The sequence below is a fragment of the Salarias fasciatus genome, chromosome 2 (assembly GCF_902148845.1).
Source record: "Salarias fasciatus chromosome 2, fSalaFa1.1, whole genome shotgun sequence".
In the NCBI taxonomy this organism is placed as follows: domain Eukaryota; kingdom Metazoa; phylum Chordata; class Actinopteri; order Blenniiformes; family Blenniidae; genus Salarias; species Salarias fasciatus.
This window is the reverse complement of record NC_043746.1, coordinates 22,414,532-22,439,961: the sequence shown is the minus strand read 5'-3', so window position 1 is coordinate 22,439,961 and position 25,430 is coordinate 22,414,532. Positions and strand designations below refer to the sequence as shown.

Sequence of the window (25,430 nt, the reverse complement as noted above, 5' to 3'; positions counted from 1 at the left end):
CATAGTTTTTAACTTAAAGGACAGAGCGATGAAGAAACCGAGGAGAATGGTATACATGAGGGTGTGTGTGTGTGTGTGTGTGTGTGTGTGTGTGTGTGTGTGTGTGTGCGTGCGTGTGCGCGTGCGTGCGTGTGTGTGTTTTCAACAGCTTCAGCGCTCTGAAACGGGTTAAACTGCTAATCACATTCACTCATTCACACACACATTCACAAACGAGGCGACAGCTTGTCTCGGTTTGTACAGGAGGTCAGACTGGCAGTTTAATTCCAATCAGGGTTCTTGGGCAACAAGCTGAATCCCAAACTGCTCCGTTTGGCCGCCGTTTGACCATTTTAAATGTGCTTCGAAAGCAAAGGAAACAAAAAAGGGATTTGTTGAGAAATTGCCGGACGGACCTCGACGTGTTTATTCCGTGGAGCTGGTTGATGAAGTGGTCTCCTCTCTCCGGCCTGCTCCCCCCTCAGCGGGCTGTTCTGCGAGAACCCCCCTCCCATGATCCTGCTGCAGACCAGCCCCTGCGACCAGTCCGACTGCCAGAACGGCGGCCAGTGCCTGGTGGCGTCCGGCGAGCCCATCTGCCGCTGCGTACCTGGTTTCTACGGCAACAAGTGCGAGAAGACGGCCACCGTTCACTTCCTGGGCCGCGAGGCGTACGTGGAGCTGCCCGGCGCCAAACTGCGACCGACGGCTCACATTTCACTGCAGGTGATGTGGATCTTTGACCTCTGTTGCACTTGAAAATGTGGAAACCGAATGCTGAGGAGCCGCTGATAGAGAACACCTGTAGCATTTGCATAAATGTCACAATTGTATAAATCTGTAATTGTAATAATGACAAACCGATTGTGTGTGGTGTGTGGTCTTGTTTGCCGGTGATGTAGCTTTAGAGATGAAAGTAGATTGAAAGAGTTTATCAGAAGGGAGGGATACGTGGACGGCGGCTGAGAGTATTCATCCCACCCCTCCAGCAAATCGCACCCCGACCATATGTCAGTGTTTGGAAAAACAAAACCATTTTCTTCCGCGCTCATTGGAAAACATTTTTGTGCTGCTTGAAAGAGAGCCGTGCGCTGTTCAAATCAAGCTTATAGAGTTGCGCAGCAAAGCAAACATCTGCTCCCCCCCTCTGTTTCCACGGTGTGCTGCTCAACGCTTCACACACACACACACACACACACACACACACACACACACACACACACACACACATTCACACAAAGCATACACTCCACACCTGAGAGCCACGGCCTAATAGAGGCGTATTTTCTTCTCTTTTCTCAAAGCAGTAGAGTAGAGGAAAGAGAAACAAGAAAAGGAGGCCAGCTTAATTGATATTTCCCACCTGTTTGGAGTCGTTCGTTCACGTGGGTGTTCGTGTGTGTGTGTGTGTGTGTGTGTGTGTGTGTGTGTGTATACGTCTCACGTTTCTGCCAGGAGCTTTCAGTGTCAGTGCCAAAGCTGTTGAGACTATACCAAGCGGCCATGACTCAAAGGCAAAAGAGAAAGAGTGAAAAAAGAGTGAAAGGGCCGCAGCACTTCATAAATCACTGCGAGCTTTTTCTATGTCTCTTTACCGTTTTTTTCCCTCTTCTTTTCTCTGTTCACTTTCTCTTTGTTCTCTATGTCTGTCCTCCGCTCAGCGCACCTCTCTCTCCTTGCTTTTCTTTCTTTTTTTTTTTGTCTCCAGCAGCTTGTTAGCAGGTGTTGACTTGGCTATGCTCCACTGCTGCCGCGGTGTTAAGTGCTTGGCCTCCTGGCCTCATTTCCACTCGCTAGTTAGTTAGCGCTTAGCAGAGCACACGATCAAGTATGACATGTCAAGTGTGTGAGGAGGAGGCGCGAGTCACCTCTTCAGCATGCGGACAAATTTACTCTCTTTCTCACACTTCCCTCAGTGGCTTAATCAGACATGGGCGACTGGTAGTCCCTGGCTTTAATGATCGCCGTTATTAAAAAGTAGTTTCTTTCAAGGTAAATGCATTTATTCCAGTGACTTCCCCTTTAAATCATCAGCCAAGGTCACTAGTTAATATTTTTGTCTTGTTGTATTTATTTTTCTCCTCTTTAGGTGGCTACTGATAAAGACAATGGGATACTGCTGTACAAGGAGGACCACGACCCGCTGGCCCTGGAGCTCTATCAGGGACACATCAGGCTCATTTACGACATCGCCAACTACCCACCGACCACCGTTTACAGGTAGGTTTGATTCGACATGAGAAATGCGCTTTATTTGGGAGACAAACGAAACCAGGGGTGTCAAACATGAGACCCGTGGGCCAAAAGCGGCCTGCAAGTGGCTCCACCTAGCAAATTTTCAGTAAACACGTTTTTTTTTTTTTTTTTTTTTTGCCAAATTTCAACGGACACAATGCAACAAACTCATTTCAGAGCCATGCTGTCAGAGTGACTTTGTAAAAACATGCATAATACAGCCGCTATAGAAGTTTTTTAGGGGGCATTTCACTGCGTTTTGCACCAGAAGGTGTCTTTGAATTTGACCTTATAGTGAAATTATAGTAATTTTGAAGAGTAATTATATACTTGTTTGAAAATATGACATTTTTATCATGTGAACTCTGCAACACGACAAAGAAAACATTTAAAGGTTACACCTAAAGGTAATTAGAGCACTACTTTATCAGTCTGGTCCAGTCAAGATGAAACTGAGCTTTATGAGCCCCTGAGTCTGTTCGACACCTGTGTGCTTAACTATAGCTTGAAACTCTAATACAGTCAACAGTGTGTGCTTCTGGAGGTCAGATATAAATAAAGCTAAAAAAAAAAAAAATCAATTTCAATAGTTTTATCTTGCTCGTCTAAGTAATATGCAGCTGTGTGGTGCGTATGATGTAAAAGAGTCAAGGCAGCTTTGGTGGCAATTCCACTTTTCAAGTTTCAGTTTAGATTTTCAAATTAGAAAAATCAAACACATTCAGTCACACTCCTTTGTATGCCTTGAATGAATCAGCGTGCAGCAGGTGCAGCGGCACCAAGGATTCAAGAGAAAAGACGCATGTGCGTACACTGTAGTCATACACAATACATGCACATTTTCATACACACACACTCGCACACACAAGTACTTTGTTCCATAAACAATCATGAACTCAGTGAAATTCCTCCATATTCCTGACTGGACAGTCACGTCCCTGAGTTAAAGCCTCTCCAGGTGAGACTTCAAACAGCAGAAACAGAAGCCTCCACCCAGCAGGTTAGCCGCGGTCAGACCTCAGATATTATATGATAAACTGCTTTCAGGTTCATAGTAATGGATACGCCCCTTGTAAGCTGTGAAAACAGCAAAGCTAATCCATCAGAAGCGCAGGATTATGTTTTCAGGCATTAACTTACTGGTTAAAAAAATTCACCTTTTTTTAATGCAGTGTGTTACATTCCTTTTTTGCAAATGTGCAGAATCAAATCAGGCAAATAACACAGATTCCATCTGTCCATTTATTATTCTTTATACTTTACCCAATCCTTTGCTGATCAGAGGACTCTGCATTGTATTGATTCATTTAACACTTTTGTCGGACAACTGGAATTAAATAATCAGTCCATTGCGTTCTTTCCACAACTCAGTTTTGAGCAGCACTAACAGTGAAAATACCACTGATAAGAGGCAGAAGTTACCAATCATCTCAACCAAAGTCTAATTTTATGGTAATAAAGAAGAAATAATCTCACAGTGTGGAGAAAAAATGAAAAAAAAATGCTTTTTAACCACTTTTAAATTATCACAACCGCAAGGAAGATGTCTGATTGTGGAATTGAAGGAAGGAAGACAGCTTGGGATGAAAAAAAAGCAAAATGAGAACACATTTCTCTCCATCCTTCAGGCTCGACATTTCTATCAGTAATTTTTTTTTCACTGTCTTGCTTTGTGGTTTTTGGTTTTTCTCTGTTATTTTGTTTCTGTGGAAAGACACAAGGTCATCAGAGGAGGAGAATGCACCGGTGGTCTCGCTGCTGCGGGAGATGAGATGCAGCAGGTTCATAATAAATTTGACTTCAGCATTAAGACATGACGTCATGTTACAAATCCCAAAAGTAGCTGTGGGATTGGAAAATCTGAGCCACTATTAACTCCATCAGAGGTGAAACTGCCATTGCGTCAGATGATTCATGACACATCATTCAGTTAAACCTACATTTTTAATTTAAAAAACATTAAAAAAAGTGTCTTAAAATCATCAGCTTGTTGTAAAGGGAGCCTTTTTTTTGTTCCCCGTACTCACTCTTGGCTTAATACCATCTTTCCTCTAATATTACATACAATTATATAGTACATTCCTGACTTGTGAAATTTCCTGAATGATTAAAAAAAAGAAAAAACATCGTTCCATGTTAATTAATGTTCGATTGTCAGCGGCCACAAAATGGACAGTGACAGCAGACCAGCAGACTTCCATGTGGTTGTGTTTATCCAACAGTCGGTGCCTCCGTACACTGACGTGTTCACACATTTGTCGACACATGTGATCCACATATGCAGTCTGCCATCTCATAAATTTGGACGCTGTGTCTGCCATGTGGATGTAAAAATGACGTCTTTACTTGGCTCAGTTCTGGCACTTTCCTTTTTCGTGCTGAGTCTTGGACTGTAAGGGCTTAGTAGGGACCGTCCAGAGCTGTTACTGGGTTAAAGAGTCACTGTGTAAAGTGTAGATCGAGCCCCTGTTGCAAAAAATTAGACAGAAGTCAGTTCTTAATTTGCTTAATCTTCAGAGAAAAGCAGATTGGCAAAACCTTTTGCCATTAGTGTGTTGACTATTCCTTTGACTGCTCCTTAAGTAGGTTGTAAAACCGTCTTTTTCTATAATAAGCAACATGTCAAACAATCATCCTCTGGTAACGTCATGACCGCTGTTTTAGTTTATTACTTATTTATTACACAAATTTATAAGCCTTTAAGTTTTTAGTGCATTAAAGGATTGTCAGTAAGAGGCAGCTGTGGTTAAGTTACTAGAGTGAGTTGCAGGTTTGTGTCTGTATGCTGAAGTGTCCTTGAGCAAGCGAGGAAGTTCGCTGAGGGCCTTGAATTATTGTGTGACTGTGAAGTGAAATTAAGTGAAACTAACAATGCAGCACACTTTTGCCTCAGTTAGAAAGCACAATATGAACGAAATCCATTCATTTGCTTGGAAAACTTTACCATGAGTGCTGCTTAATCATCTGTTTTTAAGTTATTTCAACAACACTGTATGTAAGATTTACATAATGGTCGTTTTTATCGATTATTTAGTTTCAGGCAGCTCAACATGGGTGAATGGGAACTTTAGTTCCTTATTGAAATTTACACAGTCTTATGCAAGAAAAGTCGCCATTTGAAATCCTGCTGAATATGATATTTTCGCCAGATGAGTTTCAGCCCTGGAGTTTGTGGAGGCTGTGAGTTCATCCACTTTGAAACACTGTGCTGTTGGTCATAAGAGCAACTTGCTGTCCTGTCAGCTTGGTCTAGTCTGCTCTACACTTACCTAGTCCCTCCATTTCTATGTCTGTATTCAGTTTCCTTTAGTTTTCATTTTGCACGGACTGATACATTGCATCCCAAATATGACCTTCCCGGGAACGCATGGTAGTCCTCATGATTCATAGCACAGTTGTACAGAGCGGAGGAAACAATCATGGGAGAGGAAGGATCAAATGAACGAATGGAAATGATGGAATGAATCTGATTAGGCGCGGGCACAGATGGGATGGGGTGGAGGCTGGGTTGAAAGGGTTGACTGGGAGACGGAAGAGGACAGTCACCGGGACGGACGTACAGATGCAGGACAAGATAGATGTGTGCCAAAAATAGAGAGAAACCCGGAGAGACAGATGGATGGACCGATGTTGGATGTGAGGCACAAATGAAATACCAGACAACACGATAAACAGATAAGTGAATGGAATACAAGGAGGCAAACGGAAGGGGGTGAAACAGATGGATGGAAGCGGCAGAAAGAAAAAGACCCTGAAACACGGTTGAATGGCAGGATGAATGACGGAGGGCTGAGGAATAACAGAGGGATGGAGTGAAAGAGGGGAAGAGCAGAAGGGAAAAGTAACCACAGACTGAGTCAGGGAATTATCCTTGTCGGGTCTCGTTAACTTGATGTGGGCCACGCCTGGGAGGGAGACAGATGGACAGAGCGCAAGAAAAACTGAGAGGAGCGGAGAATGAAAGTGTGAAGGGAGGGACAGATGCAGACAAAGAGGAGAGAGGGGAAAATCTACAGAAAAGGCGAGACAGATTGGGAGACAGATCAACAAGAAGGGGGAAAGAGAAACATTCAAGCACAGAAGTATAAAGACGTTAAAACCAAATTTGATGGAATTGAACATAACGCTGAAACTTATGTTCAGCATTAGAAACGTAGCAGGAGACCAGGCTGAACTCCAATCTCGGTTCTGATTTGACCACAGGACACCATGTTCTCCTTCGAGTGTGCCATCTTTTGATTGCGTGTCTCTGAGCATTGCAGATGGGGTATCTTATCTGCCGAAATTTGGGGATACATGAGGGGCTGATTCAATCCACATGGGTAGGCAGACACAGCAGAGCACCATGCCACCGTCAATACAGTCTGGACTGGTGTGTGTGTGTGTGTGTGTGTGTGTGTGTGTGTTTAACCGCCACGATCTGAGCGCAGCAGTTTTGGCTGGAGCCCGAACATGGCACTCTCTAAACAGTTATTGTGGTTGTACAGCTAAGGGCCAGGGACCAGGGCCAGACCCTGGGATGTTTCTGGGTAATCCCTGTGTTGGTTACCTTGCGTAGAAGCCAGTGAACCAGAAATTGCTTTGTTTTTAAGAGTGGAAATGTAATAATCTTGGAGATCTGATACAAAAGAGAAAATTAAGGAATCACCACAGTTGTTGAAATTCTGCACTGGAATACAGATTTCATTGTTTGATTGTTGAATACATTTATATGACAGATCGGAGCGACGCAATCAAGTCGTTTTGCTGCACGCCATTCACTGTGACAGTATTGGTTCAAATTCCAAAAACCTAAATGCAATACCAAATACATGCTCTTGTAAAATGTTGCTTCATCCTGTTTTCCGGCTAGGGAAGATTCCTGTCATGATAAATAAGTTATATCTGTTTCCCCACACAGTCGTCTTGCTTCCGAGCAGCACAGAGAGATCCTTCTGGAGCTCGATGCTGTAGTAGTGAACTCTTCCAACTGGAAGCAACAAACACATCATTAGCAGTGACTTGATGTTATTCGAAATCCACATGTGTGCTTCTCTCGAGCCACATTTCCATGTTGCCATTTGTTGCTCTGCTTCTGGCAACAAAATTGACTCAGAATTCGGTTTTCACAATAGCGTTATTTTCTCTGTGAGAAAAGGAAATGTGCCTGACGTCGCCTCAGTTCAAAAGTAACACATCAACGGCCAACCGGATGGGCGTAAATCCATCTAATATTCACTATGTTTTCTTTGAGTTCAAGTTGGAAATGAGAATATCTTTTCTCTCAAAAAAAAAAAGTGCCACCCATAGCCTATAGAATAGGGTAAATGTTATCAATGCTGACTGAGAGAACGACGGCATTGGTCTAAAAGTAGCAGTGATCATCTCATTGTGCTTGGCTCTGCTTTAAAGAAGTCAGGCCTCATTGTTATCCATTGTGTGTTACCTTGAAGACAAATTTGATTCCTTCCTGATAAAACCTATGCACCTTCACTTTCAGTGCATTCTTCACACAGTGTTTTGAGAGACAGAGAAACTTTCCATGCTGTAATTTTATATAGGTTTTTTCCTAAAAGGAATAAAGAGAGAAAGGAGCAGGACAAAAGGGGAAACCCAGTTCAGACCCGGATACAGATAATATAGGCATTGTGCACAGGAGAAAACAAACAAACAGGAAGAATCGGATACGGAGCGTAACTGTGCGCATCTGTACACCTATAGGCAGACGTGTTCAGACAACACAACAAATACAGAGCGAGGAAAAGAAACTGAGAATGGAAAATAAAAAGAGGAATCTCAGCAGGCATAACAGCAGAAGCAGAGAAGAAAGCGGAGGGAATGATGATGAAAATGAAAATCATGGGAGAGATATGGAGAAATGGAGGAGGATTGGATTTGCGGATAGAAAAAAATTGAGGCGAGACAATGACAGAAAAAGAGACAAGAGAAGGTGAGCAGGGCGTTCACTGTCCTCATTAGCAACAGATGAAAGTGGGTATGTATGTTCAGTGTTAAATGGATATCTGTGTGTGTGTGTTTGTGTGTGTGTGTGTGTGCTGGGAGACTGAGAGGGCCATAGAGTGTGTGTTTGTTGTGTATTAATGTGGTGGCCTTTGCTAAATGTCACACTAATCTCCCATCAGGTCAGTGAGAGCACATCTACAGTTATTCATGAGCAAGTGACAGCCATCGGGGGGGAGGGGGGTTTAAAAAGCAGCAAAAGATGAAAAGAATGAAGGGTGGATGAATAAATAGAAAGATATTGGGGAAGAGTTCGAATGGATGGGTGGTGGAGCGTGATGTCGGAATGCAGGGCACGTCTCTGCCTACCAGCAGCTGGACGGGTCATCCTGCTGTGGTCATGTGACGTGACTTTTGATCACGGGGGTCTCAGGGGATCTCAGGATCAAATCCCAGGTATGGCATGAAGGTCGTCCAGCATAACAGAAGTAGTCGATTCAGTGCTGCAAGTTGAACCGGAATTAGTTGGTGTGGTGAAGAAGATAAGACCCCATCGATGCACAATCATGAGAAGATCGTTTAGAGAAAGAGTTTTTATATGGAGAGATGGACTCCTTAATGAAAGCCTCGTCACTGAACCTTTTGAAGTAGGTTTTTTGTTCTTGTTTTTGACTGGTTTTAAGTCCGTCTAGCTCAGGTTGCATCTGAAGTATTAGGGTTAATAATAATGAACACACATGGTATAATTGCAGAAACATGAATTTATGGAACATACAACTACCTGCGCCGTCACAGTGAGGAGTTAATATTCCCATACAAAACACACTTTGAACCTCAAAAGAACTCAGTGGGAAATATAAGGTAAAGAAAGGACACTAAGCAAGTGAAATTGAGTGATGGCAGTGCTGAATTATATCTGTTAATGATAATACTGTATCATCTTACAGAGTTACACATTAACAGAGTCGTCAGTTTTCTGACAGCGTTCCTTCCTGGCTTTTGCTGTGGCAGCAGTGCTGCTTTTGGCCTGGATGATGTGTTTGAATTCTTCTAATTGTCTGCTCCTCCATGTTGAAGTAAGCTGCTCTGCAGGGGGTCTCCGTGTTGCGGATTGGTCACGTGCTGAACGTTCCACCCCTTTTACATCAACATGCACTGATATAGACTGGAGAAGCTTGATTTGAAATACCGAGTTGATGACCAGTTTCGTCGGAGCGCTTGTTGAGGATTGTGAATGTCGGGGTTTGTCTATCCAGATGGTTGAGAAATAACATTTCCAGCTTCGTAGCACAGGCCTCAGCTACGAGTCTGAATTTAATCCAATAGCGACAAAGCAATGACATTCTCACAAACTGCTCACATAATGATCCATGTGGCCTGCCTATGGGCCACACAAAGTATAGAAATGGCAAAGAAAGCATTAATTGTATTTGAACTGATGGTCTATTTTTTTCCGCTATGAGTTGTACTGTCTCAGTAAGACCAGAAGATAACACTGAAGCAAAGAGCCGAACAAATGATGCCAGCAGAACACAAAGCCAGACCTCAGTGAGCGATAGCTTCTTATTTCGAGTGAAAAAGGAGCAGCATCAAAACAATATCATGAGGATGAGTTTGTGAAAATATGGCCCCCCATCGAAATCCTCTCTTAGGAAAAACAACATTGGCAATATTTATCTGAAGTAGAATTCCTGTGGCAGATAAGAATTTTTTTTTGTTGCACTTTTTTCTTTAGAATTTCTGAAAACTTGATCAGTGTTTTTAGTACTTAGGATTTTATTTCGGGAATTAAACTGACATGATTACAGCCTGCGATGGACTGGCGAACAGTCCAGGATGCACCCTGCCCTCGGCCATCAGCAGCTCAGAGTGACTCCAGCGCCCTTAACAGGATAAGCGGTTCAGAAAAAGAATGAATTTTACACACAAGCTCTGAAAGACATATCTGTACCACAGAGACTGTCATGTTGTCAGTATGGAGCAGCACCGCTTTTGCACTAAGAAGGGGGTGGGGGGTGGCTCCTCCCCCAAGTTTGTGCAAGTTAACATCAATATAATACAGATCAGAACATGCTCTACATCTGATTGTGCAGTAAAATGGTTTCTATTCAGACACAGGTTTTCCAGAAGGATTTTCTATCTGGATTTAAAGACGTAAAGTGACTGACTGTCTGACCTGGATCTGGCTCTGAAAAGCCACAGAGCCGTGGTTTCAACAGGCGGACAGTCCTTGAACATTATAGGTTTAAAATACTCAGAAGCCATTGAGGCGTTAATACTGAAACCTTAGAGGGCCGGAACAATGAGCGCTCATTCCCGAGACTTCACATCAAAACGCTACGAGTCCACTCCTCAGAAGTACACATTTTCCTCTGAACTGCTTTAATGAAAGCTGGAAAAGGAAAGAAGGGAGGGAAACAGTGGAGGGGCTCGCTGTCCTGCAGCTGCCATCACAGCGTTGACTAATTAAGGTTACCACGGCAATATGGAGCTGGACGCCGTCTGCCCAGCATCATTTTAATCAGACCAGGCTGCTAAAGACACACACAGAGTTTATGTCTGAGTGCCTAATGGGGACAATACGTTGGCTTGCATGGATTTCTTGCAGCCTTGCTCCAATTCAAATCCCTTAAATAACACTTGCCTGACCCTCACCCCAACTACACTCAATACAGTATCCGTAATCTGACCGTAAAACATGACTTCACCCCAAAATGCATTGCTTTCCCTGTTATGGAGCTTTGTTTTTGTCCTTATATTGCATGAGTCGAAATGAGTTCGTGCACAGTCAGACTCCCGTCATCACACAAGCACATCTGTACGATATCTAATACTGACTTAATGTTTAAGTTTTAAATTCTTCAGACAAAAATACACTGATTGATTGATTGATATTACAAACAGTAAATCAGCAAATACAACAACTTTACGGACAGTACTATCAAATTAATTCATGCTCAACCGATGCAGCAAATGTGGTGGGGAAACATTGTGAGAGAGTGATATCAGGGCCTAATGAGATTTAACAGTGTAAGTGGATCAGCGCAATCCATATTTTTTTTCCCCTTCCGTTGGAGATAAAGTCAATAACCTGTAATTACTTCTGGGTTTTGGTTTAGGGAAGTACTTGTTGGCAAATTTTGTGCGTGCTGTGATTGAGGATTCTGGACTGACAGGAAATTGACGTCCCCTGTGAGTTTGGCACAAGCGATGAGACTAAAAGGAAAAAGGCCGTTGAAATTTTCCACGGTTTCACATTTGCTTGTATTGTATTCCATCCTGACCAGTCACCAATCACACCCCCATCCAGTACACACTGACGCAGGTTTTACATACTGCAACCCACAAGAGATACACTTATAGAGTTTTATTTTGCATAATTACTTTGATATATTGTGTGTATGTTTTCCCAATTTACACTAATAACAAATGCATAGACTGAGTTAAAAACTCCCACCATTAGTCATTTACTGCCATCTGGTGGTTCATCCTTGTCAAAACATATTTAGTGTGCACATGCATGTGTGTGGTACTTGCTTTACTGGATTTGCGGGGTCCAAAAATAGGGACACACTCCACTTGTGGGGTCTGACCAAGATTGTTCAAACTAATGGTGTGCTAAAAGACATTTTCCATACATCACATGATTAGGATGTTGTTATGATGTTAAGAATGTGGCAATGAGAGTCAACGCCAAGATTCAGCACTTAGAGCTAAAGGTGTTATGTAGATTAGATGAAAAGTCTATAAAATGATAGTGTGTGTGTGTGTGTGTGTGTGTGTGTGTGTGTGTGTGTGTGTGTGTGTGTGTGTGTGTGTGTGGCTGGCCTGGGGACTTACTTAAACCTTGCTGCATATAAACTTTTTGAGGACTCGTGTAATTGTGGGCACAGAAATGGAGGGCTGCAGTGGGGAGATCAATAAATCCCAAGGTGAAGACATTTTTTAAGGTTAAACTAAAATTAGGGTTTGGTGAATGTTGGGGTTTGGAAAGTAGCTGTTATGTCTGAGTTACAGTGAGGAAATGAATGTGAATTAATGCAGTGTCATGAAAACATTTGACCTTGACCTACAGTGTTTGAATCAACGTGATTGACTTCACCAAGTGATCGGAGGAAAAAAGGAAGTTTTAAGCCAAGCTAAAGGTAGAACATATAAGGTGTTCATTGTGCTAGTTCATCATATGAAATGTGGCAAGTCTTGATGTTGTTACGTATCTGGCTTGACCATTGTGCATCATTGTTTTCAGCATAGAGCGGTACACAGTGCACAGTGAGGAGGATATCAGTCTTTCAGGCTTGCAGAGCATGGTTTTGCTCAGCTGCAGCAGGCCTGTTTGGGAGCATTATTAAATTACATGCCTCCTAATAGAAACCATGTATGTGTCTGTGTCGGGTCTGCAGTGAGGTTGTTATTTTAGAAACTGTCAGCTACACTCCATCCTGGACTGGTGTCCACAAATACAAAGAGATTTCTACCGCCACTGATCGGACCATATAATTAATACGAATTTCAGTTTTTTGACATATTTAGTAAAGTGCTGTGAAGGAATGATTTCAAGCTTCATTTAACCATAGAAGATCTCCTTCTACTTGCAGAACGTGAAGGGAGCCAAACGTTCTCAGGAATATTTGTTATCTTTTAAGTGTCCGTTGATATGTCGACGTAACACTGGTTCTTCTCTGCTGTTCTGCGTTTGGCCGGTCAGCACTTTCAGTGAGAGACACTCTGGCCCGCCTCCAGAACTCACAACCCTGCTCCATTGGCTGTTAATGTAACATCACTGTAATCTGAGCACTTTGTAAACAGCTGTCAATCAAAACGGACTCCAGACCCCTGAACCGGTTACCCAGTGAACGGCTGCAAACAAAGGGAAGTATTGTCTTGGTGTCTGAACTGCGGGAGTCTGGAGCAGCCCACCAGCGGAAAGAGTGGCTTCACTTGTTCTTTTCTGTTTTTGATGTTCTGCGAGAACTTGGGTGAGCCGAGGCACAGTCGACTTTACCACCCCAACAGCTACCGCTCTGTCCCGCTCCATCTCTCACTCCTGCTCTCTCTCTCTCTCTCTCCATCTTCTGCCTTTGCCAAACCACTGTCTCTATAGCTGTCTGTCTCCCCTCCAGCGAAAACCACTTAGCAGAGGATCTCAGACACACACACACACACACACACACACACACACACACACACACACACACACACACACACACACTCTCTTCTCAGGGTCAGATATGGTGCAAAAGGTCATGATCCCACTTTAAAACAAATGTGTCTTCGATGGGAACAATTGTTGCTTTAAAAAAAAAAAAAAAAGGCAAAGCTTCAGTTGTTTGGGGTCGTTACAGTGGTCCAAGGTTGTTGAATTCAGCTATAAATCAGAAAACAAGCCAAAGAAGACCTAGTTCTGCATTGGGTCTCATCCTGCGTGTGAAATCAAACCACAGTTTTCAAAAAGTGGCGTCTGGGGTGCCAGAAAGGCTGCAGAAGGAGGAAAAAATATGTAAGACTTGAGGATACCTTCCCATCCATCAGTCCATCCATCCATCAGTCCATCCATCCATCAGTCCATCCATCCATCCATCCATCCATCATCCATCATCCATCCCTCTTCATTCTGTGGGCCTGGGGCCAATAACAGCTAAAAATGGGCGAGGGCGCGATACACCTGGACAGGTCACCAGTCCATCACAGGGAAAAGACACGGAAACCAACAGCCACTCACTTTGTTAGAAATCCGAAGTACAAAAATAAAAGCCGTGCCGCAAAAGGAGAAGATGCGAACTCCACCCTGAAGCCCTCTGGACTCAAACTGGGGTCTTTCTGACTGAGTGTTAGTGCTCACCGTCATAGTGCTGTGTGGTCCCTGTGTGTAACATGTAAAAGATAATAAAGCAGCCTGAACAACGAACATCAATCTTACAAATGAGCTTCAGCACTCAGTGGGGGGGGGGGGGGGGGGACAGTTGTACTTGAAAAGCTCTTCTCCTAGGTCAAGGCCATATTTTAATCTCTTCCACAAAGAGCTCTGCATCCAGGATGTGATCAGTCCGTCTGGTGTCTGCATACGGCATTTCAACATAGATTTTCTTTAATTTTGGCTTCATTTAGTTTGAGTGATTTGTTAACGCAACAAAACGAAGGAAAAAATGTTTGATTTGAAAATGTTTGGAGTCTGTTTTGTGTCTGGCATTTCCAATTTGCTCTATCATCCCCCCCCCTCCCCCCTCCCTAATTCCCCCGTCTGGTATAGAACTCGACGGTAATTTATCATGATTGGAACCATATTGAATATCCCCTCTGTTCCCCGTGTGTTTGTGTGTTTGTTACAGCATTGAGTCGGTGAACGATGGGCTGTTCCACACCGTCGAGCTGCTGATTCAGAACCGCTCACTGAGCCTGGTGGTGGATAACGGCGCCCCCAAGAGCCTGGGCAAGCTGGCACGCCAGCCCTCCGTTGACCACAACACCCAGCTTTACATAGGAGGTACGCACACATGACGTTTATACATATTTGTAGACCCGTGTTCCGAACACACACATGTTGCTTGTGTCTGCTCTTTGCTGCCTTTCTTGTGGTGGCGATCGCATATGTGTCATGCATGGGTACATATGAAAACAGGAACCCACAACACGCAGACACGCAGACACACACTCTGAGCCCCAGTCAGGGCTGTGGTGAGGAAGTGGGTTTTGTTCTTTTTTTAAGAAGGCCTCCAAGGATTTGTTTTTTGACTCAGGTATCAGAGAGGAAGAGCTCGCTAGAAGTGCTGTAAGAACAAACCCAGAAAGAATCCAGTGACTGGAATCTGTTAACAAAAATGTATCATCTTGAATGTACTGCTTCCTTTTTTTCTGTTGCCTTTGCTTTCTTTCCTTCTCATTGTTGTTTCACGTCATCGTTCTTTTTCTGTCTCTTTCGGTTTCATTTCCCAGGCGTCCCACCCCAGGTGGTGGCCTCAGGTTTGCGTCCGGGCCCTGAACGGTCGCCCCTGGCTTTCAACGGCTGCATTCACAACGTTCGAATAAACGGGGAACCTCAAGACCTGAGCTACCGACCCTCGGGGGGAGGACGGCCGCAAGGGGTTGAGAGCAAGGTAATGACGAAACTGTGCTACTGCACATGTGCACCGCAGCCGTGGTCAGTAATTCTTCTTGGTATTTTACATTTGAGTCACCTGTAATTTTTTTCAAACGTTGCCATGTAAATGCAAAACTCTGTGTAAATGATTTGCAAAAACACACAAAAAAAAACAAATTCAGTGGCAAAGATATACAGTATGTAAGGGTGTACACACACACACACACACACACACACACACACACACACACACACACGCACACACACACACACACACACACACATACTAAACACAGCAATAAAATTAATGACAACACGACTGTGTGCTCTTGTGAGGTTTGACTTCATACTGTCGTCCTCTCTGATTCTGTCACCAGGCTGACGGCATCCTTGCAGGGTGTCATTCCTGCAGCGTGTGTGCACAGGGCACGTGCCGAGAGGGCGCCGAGACCGGTGTGACCTGCGACTGTCCTCCAGGACGCACCGGGGCCTTATGCGACCAGACGACGGCTCCCAGCCCCTGTCAGAGCAGCAGGTAGGAAGACATGGACGCTTAGGAAGAAACCGTTCATGCTGCTGTGCCATAATTAGCATCTGATCATTTTTCAAACCTTTAAGTTTCACTGACAAACACATTTCTATCATCTATGATATTTATTGAACTATTTTTCTAACCTGTCTTCCCACTGTCCTTCTTCATATTTCAGATGTGTTCACGGCGTGTGTGTGCCGAAGGGTCAGTCCTACAGTTGCCAGTGCAGCGAAGGTTACCAGGGTCAGTACTGCGACCGGCGGCAGGAGCCCCCGGCCTGCAGGGGGCAGCGCTGCGGCCGCGGAGAGTGTCGCGTGTCCGAGGCAGGGGAGCCGGTCTGTCACTGCCAGCCCGGATACATCGGACCCGCATGTGACACCGGTAAGACACCGGACGCACTCATCACCAGTTCGGACGGGTGGATTTGAACCCCGGCGGCAGCTTCCTCACCGTGTCCCTCTGTGTGTGTCGCTGTGCAGAGCTCACGTGTCAGGGGGAGATGGTGAGGGAGCAGCTGAAGCGCCACCAGCCCATGAGAACGTGCACGTCCACCAGCAAGATCCCCCGCATGGACTGCCCCCGCTCCTGCCAGGCCGCGGCGCCCCCCGGCGTCTGCTGCGGCGTCACCAAGACCAGGCGGAGGAAGGTGGTGTTCCGCTGCACCGACGGCTCCTCGTACTCGGAGGAGATGGAGACGGCTCTGGAGTGCGGCTGCTCCAAATGCCCGTTGTAACGGCGCCGCGGCGTGTTTGCCCCGCGACGATCACTGCTGCCTTTTTGTGAATTCTACACGCCGCTCTGAAAGTTTTTTTTTTTTCAAGAGCACCAGCTTTTTTTTTTTTTTTTTTTTTTTTTTTTGGAATTTCCACTTTTTGTTTGACCGCTGCCAAGTCTGCTGCCGAGAGAAACCACAAACAAAACAAAAGGGACAAGCGTGCGTGTTTTTTGACAGAGAGAAAATATATTGTAAGATATAAGTGAGAAGAAAAACATAGAACTTATTTTTATTATGGATTTTTTTTTTCTAAAAGATGATAAAAGGACTGATGAGTTGTTTTTTTAATATGTTGGTTATATAATGTGTTACATAGTATAAAAAAAAGTTATTTTGTACCTTGTAAGAAGGAAAAGTACACAGCAAAATAGATTAACATTCCTTAAAAGTATATGAATTTCTATGTATGTATAAATCTATATAATGATGTACGTTAACCCAGTGAGTTTTGTATCTCCTGAGTGTATCTGCATGATGTGAGTGCCGATGTGTGCGAGGCTCTGAGAGGACACTGAGAGAGGGGAGAGCGGGGAAAGAAGAAGCGAAGCGCTCCACGTGGAAAAAGGTGTCAGTCTTTTGTTGCTCTCTCTCTTGCGGAGGCCATAAGGGAACTGTGTGTGCCTGGCTAACCTGCTTCACTATATCATGGACATCATCCTCACATGTGACTTCACCCGAGAGACTCTGTCCACAGAGACCGCCTAACAATTTGTTCTAATACTGTGTTTTTGTTTTGTTTTGTTTTTAGTTTTGCTGTTGCACGCAGGACTCGGAGCCACGTGAGGTTTGACTATGAAAAGGAAAAAGAAAAAAAAAAAAAAACTTCTGTTACTCATTATTAATCAAGGATTCCCTCTGAAATCAATCAGCATTATGTTCATACTTTATCTTTACGTACCGGAAATCCGTGACTGTAAAGTCTTTACTGGGCAAGTGACAATGTTTCCCAAAGATATATATCTGAAGACACACCAAAACCCTGAAAATGTAAAGTCAGTATATGGGAAACAGTGGTGGATTATATTCTGTATGCGCATAAAAAATGTATAAAAGATAATCTGAACTCTAGTAATCAGTCACATAAACACTACATGCAGAAAGTAAGGAAGCGTTTCCAGGAATGGATTTGAAAAACCTGATATGAACTCAACTGTCTGATCACACATGCATGTTCCTCACAAACGAATAATCAGGTTTTCCGTTGGTTTAAGATTTATTGCTAAGATTAAGGTACCATGCAGGTGTGAACATTAAAGGTGTATTAGATGTGTGTTTTGGACACTAGTCCTCCCACAGGCAAACAAACTGTTAAGCTACATACAAAAAGTAAAGGGAAAAAATATGTTTGTTGTTGGAAGTCAAGAAAACGAGTGAGCACAACCAGTGAAGGGCAGATGAAGCTTCATGAACCATGTCTTTATCTCCTGAAGCCACTAGATGGTGCTATATGTTGAAGAAATGTTTGAGAGCACACTGCCAGTCCTTCAGCCTCTTTGAGTTATGAGTGCCATCTTGTGACTTTGGAAAATAAAGGCAGTGGTTGAAGAAGCTTCATGAGACACAACCCTCATCCCACAAATGCACGTCCTTTACAAATGTGTAATCAAACCTTATTCCTTTGGTTTAAGATGCAGGAACCACACAGGTGTGCTTATTTTCTTTATCTAATGGGAAATTTCTCCACATTCAAGAAATGATGATTGTCGATTACTATTGCAGCAACACGTCATCAGTAGAGTCAAACTAACCTGTCTAACCAGTGTTACACTTTAAGGCAGTTTTTTATGATAATTGGCCTTGATGCTGTTTCTAAGTCCCAGCAGAATTCAACGAAGAAAAAAAGAAGAACTTGAAATGTTCCAAAATGACATTCCTGAGTTTTACATTTCCAAGTGGCCTTGAAAGAGTTTACCAAACTTCTCCGTCAGGGTGAGTGGCTCAGAGGCGACGGTGCAGCAGCGTGGTGATACACTCAGATCACCACATAAAGGTCACGGCTACTGGAGTAGACCGATGGAGCTCCTCAGCACCACTTCCTGAAGCCTTTTTCCTCAACATTAAAGCTTTAGCAGAACAGCAGCTGAAACAAAACAGCTGAAAGTAGTGCTGTGAACAAGTTTTTGCTGTTGTTGTTTTTCTTCAATGAAACACGGAAGTTTTGCAGCAATGAATGTCAACAGTTTCTTCCAACTGATCAATATTTTTGAGTCATGTAGCAAATGTCTCCTTTCTACATGATAATGCAGTGGAAAAAAAAAATGCTGACCTCTTCTAGGTCCCAAAGGACACAAAGTCATAATCATAATGTGAGTAAAAGTCATTAGAAAATACTTTTTTTCAGCTATTATTATTGTTATCAGACATCATTGTCATAGAGTGCTGGTGATTTGTCAGTGTTTTGTCATCTGAACCATGATGTGCTTTATTATCTGTCTGGAGGAAATTGTTGCTCAGTAAAAGGTTAAAACTTAGAAGCATATTGCATTCACACAAGGAGAAACAAAGATGATTTATATCCCCAAGTCAAGCATACGGTACGAACTTATGCAGAGAAACAATGTTTTGGGGAAACTTAACATGAAAAAGAAATATTTTTTTTGGCTCCTGATTTTCTAAATGAGGAAGATAAACTGATTTGGGAGAAAAATCAAATTAGCCACTAAAAAAAAAGTCCCATCTAACAAGATACAATTAGAAGAAACTATCTCAAATACAGTTTTGACTCTGTTTTCCTGAAATAAAGGGTCCAAAATCTATTTTATTGATGTGGAAAACCTTTTTTTTTTTTTTTTAACTGTTTTCTCTCTTTAAAACTTGCATGAATCACACCCTGTTTAAACTGTCTTTGTCAAAATCTGTGAATAAGTTTCAAAAATCTTATGTCATTTTTTTTTTTGGCTCTTTCTGATTTCAAAATTCCCATTTTTATTTTAATTGAGATAAAAATCCTAATATGTAAACTTTGCATTGAATTAACTTTTTTGCCAGTTTATAGACAATAATTTCAGTGTTTTTGATTTTCGGAGATAAACAATCTAAACTTGTTTCCCTCTTTGTTTTAGTATTTTCACAGAAACTTCAGGAACTTATTAATTTTTTTTTTTACTCTTTCAATGTATCTTGAAAGATGAGCAGGATCTGCATTTGTGGGAGGTTTTGAGCAATAGATACTTTTACATGTAATAAACATATAAAACAAATGAAAAAAAAAAACACTTTTTTCATTATTTTGGGAAAACTGAGAAAAATAAATATGTAACATAGCCTTAAGATATATATTTTTTGAAATATAGTTTGATAATGAATTGAAGGAGTAGTTCTCCAAAGTAAATCATAATACAATTTGAAATTGCTTCAGAAAAACGCCTTTTTGGAAATTTTCTTGTGAATATTCGTTCACTTTTCAGGTAAAGCTTGTGAGTGCCATATGTTTCTATGGACATCCGACAGGTTGATGGAGGGTAACATTTCATGATTAAAAAGAGCCTTTCATTTGTTTCTATCTGATGACGGTAAACCTCCACGGTGCACAGAGAACCACAGAAACACGTCAAGTTTACAGTTTCAAGGCCCATATCTGACTAACACAATTAAACGTATATCAAAAAGAATATGACGTTACTACTACTGTACTGTTTACCTTGTATACATTGTTGCTTTTGTTTACAACAGATGCCAATGGTTGCTGCATTTGTGCAGTTACTTTGTGCAGCCCTGCTATTTTACGTTTGAAGCATATCAGTGTTATCCCTGTACGACAAAACTCACTTCACTGCTCAGTCTGATCCCTCTTCTCACTTCTCCGCTTTATTCTTCCTCCTCCTCCTTTCTCCACTCCATCTTCACTATTCCCCAGATGAGCCTTCACTCTCACCTTCGCCCTTCTTCACGTCCTCTCATCTTCATCGTGAAGGTTCAGTTCCTCATTGTGAATGGATCCAAACACCTCAGTTAACAGTTACTGGCAGCATAATAACTATAAAGTCAGTCACTTCGATTGTAGAGGTTAAAAAAGACATGATTATGTGAGTGATGATAAGTGATGCTTATGTTGAATGTTGAAATAAAACTACCGATGAAACTATAATAAACTCTCATGTCTGAGTTCTTCAGGTGAAGCCAGGAAATGAATTTCAACTGAGTTCAAGGAAAACTCGACACAGAGCGGCAAGCTACTGGAATCAAAGAGGGATATTCTCACTGTGAGGCAGGAGTGCTTCACTGCCTCACAGTAATAACCAGGGACCCATTTACACAATGTTTCAATTGAAAACATATCATTTTTTTGTTTTTCTTTCACAATAGTTCCACGTTTACACAGGAACTTGTAGAAAGACACAGAAATGACAGCAACACTGAAAATGATGTAGTTCTCATATTTAACCACGAGGGGGTGCTGTTGTTTTATTTAAATGAAGCCACACACATATAAGGAGCCATGACATCTTTTCCAGAAGTGACCCATGAGGCCCAAAATGGAGGCATTGTGACCACAGACAGGTGAAGTGAAAAAACACTGATGCCTCTTCATCATGACTCCTGTTGGTAAAGGTCTGAAGTGAAGACAGGAAGCGAACGACCAGCCTGCAGAGAAGAACATTAAATTTGTTTGAGTTCATTTGACAATGACTGGATCACAGCAGCGATTATGGGTCGTTCCTGATCTGCTGTGGTCCAAAAGCAATGAAGGAGTGACAGCGAGTTGAAGGTTTTCTCCTGTGGTCAGATCCAGCAGAGAAGCTCCTGCAGCTCAAAGTCGTGCTGGTTCTGAGTGGAAGCTGTCAGAATACACACTGGATGTGGCTGCAGAGTGGAGAAACCCACTGATTAGGAAAGTGGTCATATTGTTATGACAGGTTGGAGTCAACTTCATTGACTCCGTCTATGGGAACAGGGGAAAACACAGCTTTTCTGAAACGCTGCTACTGCATGTGAACAACATGGCTGTGAGAGACACGATTTTTTTCTTTTTTTATAAGATACTTCAAAGCTGAGAACTGAGTTTAGGATTACAAATCATTCAAAAATTAAGATTTTTTTTTTAATAGAAAAAAGAAATTGCCAATGCTTTCTTTTTTTTTTTTTTGTAAAAAGAAAAACACGTAGATGAGTTATTTCCTGTGTAACATCATACAGGAAGGAGACGCCTCCACAGAGGAACAGCAGCGCTGCCACTGCTGCTCTCAGCTTCTGAAAAGGAGCAGAAGCTACTATAAAGGGGCTTTTTTCACATCAGTCACACAAATCAAAAGTAGAAACCACAACAAAGCAAGTCAAGAAATAAATACAAAGACAGGTAAACTGACATAAACCCACAGTGACCAAACTACTTCCAGAAAGACGCAATAAGTCACCTCTTTGTAATAAGAGCAAAAATTAACTAAATACGGAAAGGAAATAAACAAAAGAGAATCACCTTACAAACCAAGTGAGAAAAAGAAAAGGGGTTGTGTGATGAATTAACAAAATGAACACTTCTCATACAGTTATTCTATTAAAATAGTAATAAAGTGAACAATTTGATTTCTGTTTCTTTCGGGCTGCAGATGAACATGTCCCGTCACAGCGAGTGTTTGGCAGCTGGAGAAGAACCAGACGCTGGTGGGAACACGTCGCTGGAAGAACAGGTTAAGAGGAAGCTGTATCCATTAAACTCAGGATGAGTCTGCAGAGCAGCAGCGTTCCTGAGCTCGGATGAGTGAAGCAGCGGCTTTCCGGGTAGCAATAGAACAGATCCTGGTGTACAAAAGGAAAATTCTATTACCAACACAAAAGATTACATGAGGGCCATATATTCTACATGTCAATCACGCCATAAAGCCCACAGTGAAGGAGAGGGGTTGTAATATCCTCCATCATCGTCAGCCTCCAAGAAGAGGACAAACATTTATATACCTTTAAAAAAAATACAATAAAAACAAAAGATGTATTGGCCAGAGCAATTCACTTGTTAAAAAGTGTGCAGCACGGACCCTCAGGTTTGCAGACAGCTTAATGTAGGTTGGGAACTGTGAACTGTGGTTAGACCACATATCTGAGAATTAGGGGAGTTCACACGATCAGAGGAACAGAACCCCTTATAAAAGACTCCGTCTGGAGACTCTTCACCATCAGAGAGCTCAGGACTTCAGGTAAATATTCATCACATACACATTTCTAAAAGTAGAATTTGACTTTCTGGTGCCAGAAAAGCTTCACTGTAAATCCGATGACCCAAAATATAGTTGATCTTGAATTTAGCTAATTGGTGACTTCTTGGTCATTATCATTGTTCTTGGTATTAGTTATTGTAGCAGTAATAGCACTGATCGATTGATTGATTGATTGATTCATTCATTCATTAGTTCATTCATTATTTCAGTTCATCACATGAAGTAAAGTGTATTCTTTTTGATCAAACCACACCTGCAACAAACAAAAGTATTGTCAGAGAGGGTACGGTTATCACTGATGAAACCAGACTGTGAACTTTCTTCTTTCTCCACAGAGGAGCCATGAGGATCCAGGTCGTGTGTCTGCTGCTGGTGCTGCTGGCTGCTTCTGTTCTCTCCAAGGATGAGAACCTCCGTCCTACATACGACAAGTTCAAAAACCAGCATATCATTAAGCAAATGAATACCAGTGATTGTGACGACGTTATGAGAAAGAGAGAAATCTTTGTCAGGAAAAACAAGAGAAACGCATGTAAGCCTGTCAACACCTTCATCCTGGCCGATGAAAGCAAGGTGAAATCAGTCTGTGAGAAAGGCACACGACAAGGGAAGTATGTCAAAAGCAAGGCAGTCTTCAACCTGATTGCTTGTAAGTTGACAAATAAGAAAACCAAGTACCCTAAATGCAAATATGAGGGTACAAAACTTTCCAAGAAGAAGATTCTAATTAAGTGTATAAACAAGTTTCCGGTGCACTATGAGGGAGACCTCAGATACTGTGAAGCCTGACTGAACACCTGGTTTGAACACCTGTCTTAATAAATCACCTCCTGCATTTAATGTGGTCGTTTCTTGCACTTTGTTGGCTTTTTTTCAGTGAATCGGGGAAAACAGGTATAAAGACATTTGGATGTCATTGTAAACTAAGCCACCTTCTGAGATCACTCTGCTCCAATGTGAATTAATCTACATGATAAATTGTCACCTTATTTCTGTCATCAGCAAACAAAATAAACCGTAGTATTTTTTTCAAAGCAATTTATGTAGAAAACACATAAACAAAAGCAGTGATTCAAGTACACCACTTGAAGAAACTTAAAAGCTTCTTTTGAAGTCTTGATGTTGGTAATGTAACTTATCTCATATCTCAAAGCACTAAAGATATATCTCATAATTTAAAAACGAGAGAAGTGACAGTTTGACTTTATTTAGAGTTTATTTGATGAGTGGAGTAACTGTAACTATACAGGGAACATGCATTTCATATAAATCAGCAGATGGTTGGATGTGTACGCCAGACGTCGGCTTTCAAAAGCTCAGTTTCAGAAACTTGTATTAAACACTTTGAGCATAACTTTGCAAAACTGCATCCACTGATCCTGCAGGCAGAAACGTTTTTGACCACATCAGTCTGTAGAGACACACTGTGGTGAAGACGGTTGATGTCAGCTTATTTTCACTAGAAAATTCAAATTCATTCACAGGTTTGGTAAAAAGAACATTAAATGGGCACATTATTAGATCGTTCATGTCCAAAAGATTGAAATTTGCTCTACTTCAGGGTCATTATGCTCTTATTACGACATTTTCCTTGAAAAAGCTCACTTTACTCAGCTTCTGACACAGTTAAAGTTCTGCTTTCTGAAGAAAAATAAGGAAACTCTGTGCTGGTCCTACGATGGTGGTGAACTGGTGACTGAACCCTCAGGAGGATGAATGCACAAGAAATGATGCATGGATGGAAAATGGATGGTATTGGAGGCTCTTTGTCTGTTCTCACTGACATATTTATGACAGTGAAATTACAGTTTCATGAATTCCTGGTGAGAATGGTGATGTGATTATTTCTGACAGCACAACAATATTTCTGGTCCGAGTCAAGTTGGGAGCTCGCCTGCGTGGTCTGTTCATGTCCTGCATGTGTCAGACTGCAGGTCTGCTTTCTTCCAAGTCAGCGAGTTAAAGCTGGATAAACAGGGAGAATTTGGACAGTTTGACTTAAATTAAGATGAGATTTCTAACCTATCAGGTTGTTTTCTACTGTGATCAAATATTACTTCATTCATGAACAATAATCCTCTTAACTCAGTGTAACTTCCTTCCAAATTATGTTTAAAAATATTTGACCTGTCTTTCTAGCTTCACAGCAGTGTGTTAAAGTGTATTCACAAATTCACGAGAAAAAAGTAGCACCAAAGGTGACTGCTGTGGTCTGCTGCTCCTCTGACCAGAAACACTGATGAGTCATTTAACAGGATGTTTAATTTTCACACTAATAAAATGGTTGGTTGAAGTTCAGGTGGTTACAAAGACATAAAAATCAAATTTTCACACGATTGAAACATGCAAGTCCCAGACTATCTGTTCAGATACCCCCTTTTACCTGAAACCTGCTGCATGTGGATGATGTGGGGAAGAACTTATATCAAAAAACAGTTCTTCTACATTTACTTAATGGTGAAATTAATGTGTCATCACAGTTGTGCTGAATCCAAATACGTGCTCAGTATCTAAGTTGCACACATTGCATTGAAACAAAATACTGTTTATAATAGTTTGCCTGAATTACAATACTTCACTCAATGCAATCTGAGGGAACATGCAATCTCAACACAGAAAGTTAAACTGAGTGGGTCAGAACATCTACTAGTTGTCAAGCATAAACACAAAACAAAGACAACAGTTTATGGTGTAAGTTAGTATTTCATCATGATTTGATATCCTGAAGGGAAAATAGAG

At 42.1% G+C, this 25,430-nt stretch overlaps 2 protein-coding genes across 2 annotated transcripts in view; both read left to right on the top strand.

Moving 5' to 3' along the window:
* slit3 (slit homolog 3 (Drosophila)) overlaps positions 1-16,591 on the top strand; it is a 288,135-nt gene extending 271,544 nt beyond the window's left edge. Inside the window, exons 32-38 of the mRNA XM_030116436.1 lie at positions 465-705; positions 2,069-2,199; positions 14,484-14,638; positions 15,088-15,248; positions 15,610-15,767; positions 15,940-16,145; positions 16,244-16,591. Of these exons, the coding sequence (XP_029972296.1) occupies positions 465-705; positions 2,069-2,199; positions 14,484-14,638; positions 15,088-15,248; positions 15,610-15,767; positions 15,940-16,145; positions 16,244-16,497 (1,306 nt within the window). The 3' untranslated portion in view covers positions 16,498-16,591. The remainder of the gene's footprint in view (positions 1-464; positions 706-2,068; positions 2,200-14,483; positions 14,639-15,087; positions 15,249-15,609; positions 15,768-15,939; positions 16,146-16,243) is intronic.
* Positions 16,592-22,619: 6,028 nt separating this feature from the next.
* LOC115406505 (ribonuclease-like 3) lies at positions 22,620-23,546 on the top strand. The gene is made up of 2 exons (XM_030116590.1): positions 22,620-22,670; positions 23,027-23,546. Exon 2 carries the CDS (start codon positions 23,034-23,036, stop codon positions 23,478-23,480), a length of 447 nt encoding a protein of 148 aa, XP_029972450.1. The 5' UTR covers positions 22,620-22,670; positions 23,027-23,033; the 3' UTR covers positions 23,481-23,546.
* Positions 23,547-25,430: the final 1,884 nt, after the last annotated feature.